The 9,474-nt window shown below is 46.5% G+C and overlaps 1 protein-coding gene across 1 annotated transcript in view; it reads right to left on the reverse strand.

Moving 5' to 3' along the window:
* MGLL (monoglyceride lipase) overlaps positions 1-2,025 on the reverse strand; it is a gene marked incomplete at its 3' end in the record, with an annotated part of 62,088 nt that extends 60,063 nt beyond the window's left edge. The window contains exon 1 of the mRNA XM_082004597.1: positions 1,874-2,025. Coding sequence (XP_081860723.1) covers positions 1,874-1,998 — 125 coding nt within the window. The 5' untranslated portion in view covers positions 1,999-2,025. The remainder of the gene's footprint in view (positions 1-1,873) is intronic.
* Positions 2,026-9,474: the final 7,449 nt, after the last annotated feature.

Consider the following 9,474-nt stretch of genomic DNA (forward strand, 5'->3'; position numbering starts at 1 on the left):
GCAGTGAAGAGGTATTTCTATAGCCCTAGCTGGGATTAGATGCATAATGGATCAATGAAAGATCCCACCGTTTGATGGTTATAGCATCATTCATTAGCGTTACGATTTGAACCTGAATCAACAATTGAGTTAGAAGATTGAAAGAGTCGCCTTCAGTATTTGAAATAGAATAAATTGTAACAGGCCTGTAAAAGTCCCCTGAGGTGTCTCTCTTTCTCTCCCTATACATATATATAGAGAGAGATCACTTTTGCTGAACATTTAGAATTAGATGAAAGTTGCCGAGCTTCTACATATGAAGCAGAAAAAGCTGAGCTACTTATGAAAAGTGAGAGGGGAAAAAAATTTATGTATTTTTGTCTTGCACTTCGAGAGCATTCTTGACGGTAGGATCCAGGCACTAGCTTGTTATTCAGTCACTTACCATCCCTCATACATAACAATGCAAAAAGAGCTAATAATAAACAGTACGCCCTCTCCTTGTACACAAACATGCAAACGCAAACACACACACACGCACGCACTTAGGAACCACTTGTAAATGAGCAACACTGATCCCATCTACTTTTGTTGCCACAGAACTAGGGCAAGCTCTCTCTCAGTTAACTGCTTGGTGCACGGGGCCCTAAAAAGAATTAACTACCCAGATGACTTAAACACTAAGTTTTAACTCTCAGTTCTTTATCATCCTTTAATTTCTTGATCAAAGACCCATCTAGTCACTACTAATTTGCTTAGAAATTAAATATGAATTTAAATATTGCTACGAAATTAAATGAGTGCCTGCCCACCTCCCAGCTCTACGTCATTCCCACTGCCCCTTCGACTGGCACGCATAAATAACTCGGACCCATATCCATCTCAGCGCAGTTGCAGGCTGATTTGGACATAGGATGATGTCTAACCTGTTGGGCGGTCAAGGAAAAAGTTTAATTCTTGACTACAGCTTGAACAACTTTTTCCTGTGACTGTTTTCCAGCTGTATAAAATTAACACAGCTTTTTCTGTTGGCTTGCAGAAAAAGAAAACTATAAAACAATACCCGGATTTTTATGAAGTAGCTACCTATATTACTAGTGGTAGCATAAATACATGCCAAACCAGCAGATACTAGGAGGAAGAAGAAAGATTGTAACTATGGGAGGAACAGAGAGAGCTTTCTGTAGCAGGTTATCATCAGCACACAATCAGCATAGAAAGCTATTAGAGTAAAGGGATTATCTAAATTATGAAAAAAACCCCCACCATTATTTAAATTTCTCTATCCAGTTCCTCCTCCGTGTTCATTACTGAGATCTGCTTTGAAATCACGGTTGCCAGTGAAAGAGCTCCTTAAATCATTTACTAACTATAAATAATTAAAAAACCCCAAACAGCCAAAAAGCAATGCAGTCAAACCAAATCCTGCCTGTTGCCCTGAAATTTCAGCTACTATTTTTCAAACTGAAGTCAGATGTTGATATTTAATTTGTTGACACTAAGAAAATTAGAAAGATTAGACATCACTAAGCCTGTATCCCAGCCCTCCCTGAGTGCCTGTGCTATTAGTTTAAAGATAGTTGTTTATTGCTGATAGGCATCAGCCACCTGCATATGCCACTGGGTAGCACGCTGAACCACCAACCAAGCCAGCTGTGTACGAAAGGAACGTAACTCCACGTTTTACATTGGTGAGGCTGACTTGAGTGAGTAAAGGTTTGGAGCACAGTCCTTACAGTAGGGGCTCTCTCCGATGAGACCAGTCTCCCTTAGTGGCTCTGTAAAGCTCCATGCACACAGCCCTGTAACGCCAGTCAAGCTATAAATAATAATTATGCAAATAGAGCCTTATTTACTGATAGTAAAAAAGGACGGCTTTTTTGAAAGTGCTCACCTGGGAGCTGCTGCTGGCTTCCAATACCTGCAGAAGAGATACTGCCCATCAGCATTGACGATATGGGGCAGGTCCTTGTATGGGATGTTTTGAGGACTCCGCTTTGGCGAACTTTCCTCTGGCATTCTGGAAGAATGACCTGCAAGGTGTTGGAAGAAAGAAGACAAACTTTAGAACAGGTGAAGGCAAGATGGGCTTGGTAGCCACAGACATGCAAGAAAGTCTGTCAGTAAGTCAAGCATCAGCAATGGAAGTCTCCTTCCAAAACCGCAGCCAAAGAACACCCCAAATCTCTTCTGCTTTAAAAGAGAAATGTAGCATTTTGTGTTCAGAAAAGGCTCGCATTTGGCGGGGAGGGCATTGGAGGGAAATCAATCCACCATCGCTACAGCCTCCTCTCCCCCACTTCTCCCATCTGTGTTTATTTTGCATCATTTTGTGAGATGGATCCTAATAAGAATATTTTAGCTGCAATCAAGTGCAGATTGTGCAGCAACCGCCACACATATGAAAAGACAGCTGCATGAAAGATTTATCTCTGCCTTAACATCTCCAAAGAACAGCAGAGGGTACGCAGCAGAGGTATCTGCCACCGTGTCATCATCAAGATCTTCTCTGACATCTCAAAGAGGAGGGTGACAGCGGTGGGGAGCGAAACATTTCCAGGAGAATTTGCAACAAACCTGTTTTCATCCTGTGAAAGGGTTTGCATTCTAGTGAGGAGCCGGCATCGCAAGTCAAATGCAAGCGGATAAGGCTTTTTGCACCTCGCTGCGGAGACGCATTCACACTCCACCAACCGCGCAGCCCCCACGGTCCCCAGTGGGTGCGCGGCGCGTCCCTCCCGGGCAGCCCCGGTGCGCCGGGCGGGCTGCGCGGGGCTCTCCGCAGCTTCTCTTCCCGGCTCGCTCGCTCTTTGAGGAAAGTCGCTTGGGTAATTCAGCACTTCTTGGTCATTTCATCACTTTCCCCCCCCCTTCTCAAACAAATTGCGTGTGTGGGCTGAAGTGGCGGTGGTGGGAGGGGAGGTTGGGAAGAGGGAGGGCTGGCGGGTGGGAAAGCTGCAGTCCACTTTCCAGAAGCTGCTGCACGCACATCAAAGGCACCTTGAACACATGCAGCTGGAGCAGCTCGGAAAGTTCCTGCCGCTGCAGGTTGTTCGCAACTTTCCTTCCTTCCTGCCACTTACTGTTCGGAGGCCGCGGCGGCGGGGGCAGGCGGGGGGGGCCGTTCTCTCAAAGCGATCCCCGCTGCGGAGCCATCTCGCGTGGAAGCGCAACCTCCCCAGCCCCTCGCTTGCCGGGCGGGGAGCGGGAGGGAGGGGAGGAGGAGGAGGAGGAGGAGGGCTCCAAGCACCGACGCGATGCCGGCTCGCCAGCCCCGCACACGCATCCTCCCGCCGCGGCGGGGCGGGCAGCCTCCCCGCGTCCCCCCGCGGCGCCGCGGCCGGGCGGCTCCAGCGCACCGGCTGCTCCCGGAGGCAGCGGCGGGAGGGAGGCCGGGGCTGCGGGGCTGGGGGGGACTGCGGGGCGGGAGGTGCCGCGGCCGGGACGCGGTGGCTGCTGCCCCCCCGGGTCGGCGGGGCTGGGCTGGGCGCCCACCGCCCCAGCAGCGGTGCCCGGCGGGCAGCGGAGGAGCCGCCCCAGTGGCGCCCGAGCCGTGAGGCGAGGCGTGGGGGGACACACGAGACCGCCGCCCCCCTCCCCACGGCGGTCGCGGTGCGGGGCTGCCCGGCCCGCGGGGGGGGTCTCGCCGGCGGAGCCTCCCGCTGCCGCCCCGCGGGCTTCGGCGGGCGGCGGCCCGGGTCAGGCCGCTGCAGGGCGGCCCCGCCGGCTGGCACAGCCGCAACGCGGGGCTCTTGCCACGGGGGTGGCCGCCCAGCTGACTGCCAGCGGGCCGCGGTGGCCACGAGCGACCCCCTGGGAGCGTGGGCGGCTTTTAGACGCTGAATCCAGAGAGGGGAGGCTATGGATCCCTGCTGCCTTCTGGGCTTCCCCGCTCTGAACCGCACTCCGCAGCCCCAGCCCCGCGCCGCGCTGCTTGCGCGAAGCTCCGCGGCTCCGCAGGCTTTGAAGCCGCGCCGGGAAGGTTGAGTCGGGTGCTAGTTCAGAGGAGCACCCAGGCCCCTTGCTTTGCGCCCTCCGGCGTGCTAAAGGCAGTTTATAAATACAGTGTGTAATTTACACGCATGATCTAATAGTGCACCCAGTGAGCGCAGGTGATGTGCGGTACGTATGTTGCAGCTGTGGAATTCGAGATCTACTGGATGGTATACAATACTTGCTTACAAAAACTGTCACAGCAAAGTTTCCCGAAGTTAAAATAGCTTTCCAGCCTAAAGGCACCCAGATAATGATAATACTGGTAAGTGCTTGGCATTTATTGAGAACTTTTAAACTGTTTGTATTAAGGGCACAGATTCAGGCCTTTTACGTTTCGTCAGGATAATATTATAGACTTTAATTTTTACATGCCTACATATACTTAGAGGTCTTAGGCCTTTTTAAGAGGCAACTATTAACTGTTTTTTAAAGCTAGGCAATGTGCTCACTCAGTCCAAACCTGGGAACAAAGGTTGAGGAAAGGGAAGCAAATGTATGCTAGTAATAAATGCAAAACCTTGGAGGTGACCCATATAAAAATAAAAAGCAAATCAAAAGCAGACTTCTTCCTCTTTCAGTGTCATTTATATTAAATGCCCTAGAGGGGTTTTTAGTTATAAACTGCAAAAGCAAAATTACATATTCCTGCAACTGCTATTGTTTGGAAAAAAAACCCCACAAAACAACATTTATGATTGTTTATGATCAGCAAGAATTAGGTCAGATGGGGTCTTAACCAGAGCCCTGGGAGCTGTACTGGGGTGTACAATTTGCTAGGCCAGCTACTGTCTAAGCATGGATGGGTGGAATTAAAGAGCTGTCACAAGCCAGCTCCAGAGCTGGGAGAAGCAAGAGCATACATATTTATTTAAAGGCTACAGATCAGATAATAACTGGATTAAGAAGAAAAGAAAGAAGGAAAGAAGCCTTTTCCCCTGCTCACATGGTTTATCTGCCAGGAACACTGCTGCTTCCCTACAGCCATCCATGAAACCTGATGCCAGGAACAGGCTCCTCTCCTGCTGTGGTGCTGGGAATATCCGAGTTCCCAGGGCCACAGAGAGGTGGGGGCGACAAGGAAAAAATATCTTTCTAAAATTCATGCTAAAAATAGCTTCTCAAAGAAAATGACCTTTGTTGGGACACGAGGGTGAGATCCTGTGTTTGAGAGCCTGCCCTGGTCAGTCCAGATATATGATTCCCTTGATACCCCGTTAACCTCCGTGTAGCTAATATTGGAGGAGGCAGGACTGTGGTCCAGCCTTCACTCTGCCAGGCCCAGATTCTCACCATTGCACAGGAGTGGAGGAGCAGCCGACCACTCCTTCCCTTCTCCCCATGCCTCCCTGAGCCCCCAGGAATGTGAGGGCATTTCTTCTCATAGGTAGCACACCCTCCCCCATCTCATGATAACATCATAAAAATCAATGAGAAGCAACTGCTGACCAGTTACCTCATTATTTTATGGAGTTTAAGGTGTGAATGAAAAGCCACCTGAGAAAACTGGACTGGGTCTGAAGAATTCACCTAGCTGATACCCAGACAATACGCAGGGCTTTAGCAGAGCAATTGTTGCTTACTAGCTCCCTGTGAGAAATCAAAGGGATGCCTGAGCGTGCAATATTTATGAGACTGTAACATCTTCTCTTGTCTCAGTGGGGTGAAATACGTTTTGGAAATACAGTTTGAGCTAAATCAACTTCTTAATAAAAAATAGAAATACACTTGGTGAATCTTTATGCTAACTCAGTAATTGCTTTAGCCTTGTAGGGAAAGGTGTTTGGTTTATTAAAGGCTGAGCCCTGCTTAGTTTAAGCATCTCCATTGACTCCCAAGGTACCCACAGGAGTATAGAGAAAAGGATTGCACCCTCAAATAAGGCAAATTTTAGGAAAAGAATCAACTGCTGGAAGGGCAGAGAAAACAGATATAATGAAAACTTGTTATCACAGCAAGGGGAGAGAGAGAACAGGCTAGAAAGAAGAGGAGGGAGAGAGTAGGATGGATGGGAGACAGCATGGCAGGCTGGCATGTGATTCTGGTGGTGGGGTAAGGGAATGAGAGAGGATTTTCTTTGTCCTTAGGCTTTCATTCACAAAACGAGTTTTCAATGGATGACATCCTGTTGACATGTGGTGGTAAGTAGACTGTATGAGATCCTTCTGCTCTGGTTGACAATACCACACTCTTCAGTTGCAAAGGAGTATTTTTGTTTGAGAAGTGGATTTGCTGGGATGTGGGTGCTAAACCGTTTGGGGTTCTGCTCACCAGGACCACAAAGAGAACTTTTGCTGACAAGAAGGAGGAAAAAAATAGTAGAGGAGGACGCAATCATAAAATATCGAAGTATGTGGTTATGGAAGAGCCTGCTCCAACAGAAAAATGCTGGAAGTTACAGTGGTCAGGGAGCAGCTGGAGAGAGCACCAGACAGCCCAAGAGAGCACATGGGAACCAGTGGGAGATGAAGCATGAAGAGGAAGAATTTAAATCAGATGAAAAGCAAAGAAGCCAATGCCACTAAAGCTGTCGGTTTAGAGTCATTATTTTGGATTTGCCCTTCTCGTGGCTATTTTTTTTAATTTATCGCTAGCCAGAGTCCAGGCATTCATCTTTACTTACTTGTGTAATCTGCCTTTGCTTGCCTGTTGGTGTTCCCAAATAACACATGTACAGGGATGAGACGGGAGTCAGGGCTGGGATAAACTGCTTTCGTTCTCCTGTAAAATATCTATTTTAATGCCTTGCAGCCAAAACCTAAACTTGGTATCAGGCAAACCAGATTGAGGAAGAAAATGCTAAAGGATGTTACTTTATTGATTGGGTTAAGCTTAACAATATCAGGAGAAATTATAACTAGCTTGGCATTGGTCTGCAATTCTGCAGTCTCATGTACCTCCTCACAAATTAGTGCTGAGTGAAATGGAGAAAGGTTGAAGGGTTGGCGCAGGGATATCCCAGTATCACAGCAATTGTTTGCAGGCTTCCACTGATTTGTTGCCCATCACTTTCCCTAATCAGTGGGAATAGGATTATTAGATTAAGCTACAAGTGGTTTAATACCCCTAGATGCAAACTACAGTTAAGTAATAAAGTATTTTTACCATGTAAATGAAAATAATTAGTGGTAAAAATAGCCCTATTTTTTTCATAGGTAATAAAAATTCTGCAAATCATGCTGTCATTAGAAGCCACTTACAAAGCTGTGACTGCAAACAGTAGCTATATGAGTGATTAGTATCTTGCCTGTGCTCCTTATTTGACAGAACCAAAAATACACCCTTAAAAATACACTCTTTGAATATAGGTTTCAGTCCTTTAAACTGATGTATAGAAGATGACCCATCCTACATAGAAGCTAATTTGAGAGCTGGTTGTTTTTAATTACAGAAGCAATACACTTTTTTTTTTTGGTGGTTCATTTGGGTTTTTTTTAAATTAAAAAAACACACAAGAATATTAATACCAGATTTTGAGGCACTCTTAGTATGAAATGTATAAAAGGCATCCTCCAAAGGTAGGAAATGCAAAATGAAAGGTGGGAATTCTGCCCGAAAGTTTTGTCCGTAGAGGGGAAGTTGATAAGAGTTATTCTAGCAACACTCTCTCTTGAGAATTAGCTCTGCCTTGGGAATAAATATCTTTTTAATAATAAGTCTGGAATAACCTTAGCAGCGTCCCAGCAAGGGAGCTGATCCGCACTGGGTGCTGCAGAAAACAGCTCGCTGGTGGGTTCTCTGGGGTGCACCAGCCCCGCTTTGCCGGAATTGCAGGTAAATACATATTGCAGGTCTCGGGCACTAGAGGGCACAGCTACAGCTTCCCTGGGCCCTGAATGGTGATTATTATTATTATTATTATTAAAATCCTTTTCCTCTTTATCATCAGAAGGTTTTCTTTAAACATTTGTCTCCTTATATCTCTGCAGCCCAGTATAAAAATAAAATAAATGAAATAAATAAAAGTTTCCTGTGCTGGTATATAATTAGCCCAATTTTCCCTCTGGGTTCACTCACATCATGAGAATAAACTTCAGTGGTTTATACCCTGGAAAAGCACGTTGCTGCAGCACTTGAAGGGAAATCCTGTCCTTGTCACTGTGAGGACAGATAGATTAATGAGTCCGTTAGAGGATGGCATTTCCAATTTTACCGTGATATGACTGCATGTAGCCGTGTTACTACTGATAAAATATTGGTCGCCTCGGTAGAAACAGGGGTTTTATGGCAGAAAATGCAATTAAAAGCTGTCTTAATGGAAAAGGTTCTAAGCTGTGAAGTTTAATGTGCATAAAAATCAGAATAAGGCAACATTATAAATTTTCTCCAGATGGAATTATGGTCTCAATTTTGAGAAGTACCTGACCGTTCCTGTTCTCATTTCTATTACTAGGGATGACTGCATAATCCACTTTACAAACCCAGTATCATTGCATCAGGGCTAAATAATACAGCCAAAAGATACAGCTAGGGTCTGTCGTGGCTAGGGTGGTGCTTTGTTTTGGTAGCCAACCTGGAAGCACTGGCTGGGGAAGAGTCATTATTGTGCCGCCTGCTTTTCTTGCTGCTTTGCGCTTGACAAAGCGTCGTTCATCATGCCTTGCATTCCAATTTTTCCTTGCATGTTTTCCAGCTCATCATAACATAATTATGTTTCTGTTTCTTCCAGCCAGGGGCCGACACTTTCTTTTACTAAGACAGCAGCTGCACTGCACAACCTTGATGAATCCCCATAAGGGTAGATGTGTCTGTGCTGCTTGTTTCTGCCTTGGCAACCCAAACGTTCGAGCTCTTTTTTTATGACAAATGCTGTTCTAAAACGCACCCAACCCCGATGCTTTCATAGCATTTCTCAAAATGAGGTTTTATATTGTCATTTAGACTTGGAAATATTAAACATCCTGGCTGGTTTGTAATTTTAAAGGCTTCTTTTGTAACATCTCTTTTTATAGCGTTTATAGGTTCATAAACACTGAGACGGAATTTGAGAAGGCCATAGTTACTGATGTGCGGTTTATTTTTTGAACTAAATTGATTTTATGCGTGAAAATCAGGACAATCCGGAGGCCTGCTTTATGCTGCTAAATAAAAGGCATGTTACGGGAGCCGTGGTGGTGCAGGTGCATCGTTCCCCGCTCGGCCCCGCCGCGCCGTGGCGTCGAGGCGGTTACGCCAGCCTCGCCTATGGAGCGCATGAACTGCGAGCGATGGACAATGCCGTAAACGACACGCAGTGGTTTTGTTATTGCTTACCGAGATACTTTATTGAACTCGAGTTTGGTACTTTAAAGCTGAGGTTTCGAAGTGCTTCAGAAAGGCAGGGTAAAGTGTTTATTTCGCAGGGGGAAATGAGAGCAGAGGAAAGGAGGGCTCAGTAGCTGAGGGCAGAACCCATTCTTAATGCTCCTGGTTCTCTTACCCAGTTATACCATTACTAACTCCCATCTCACCTCGAAAGCTCTCCGTCAGAGCACTGTGAACAGCTGAAGCAGTAACTTCTTT

This window comes from Phaethon aethereus (assembly GCF_964289735.1).
Source record: "Phaethon aethereus genome assembly, chromosome: 11".
Lineage (NCBI taxonomy): Eukaryota > Metazoa > Chordata > Aves > Phaethontiformes > Phaethontidae > Phaethon > Phaethon aethereus.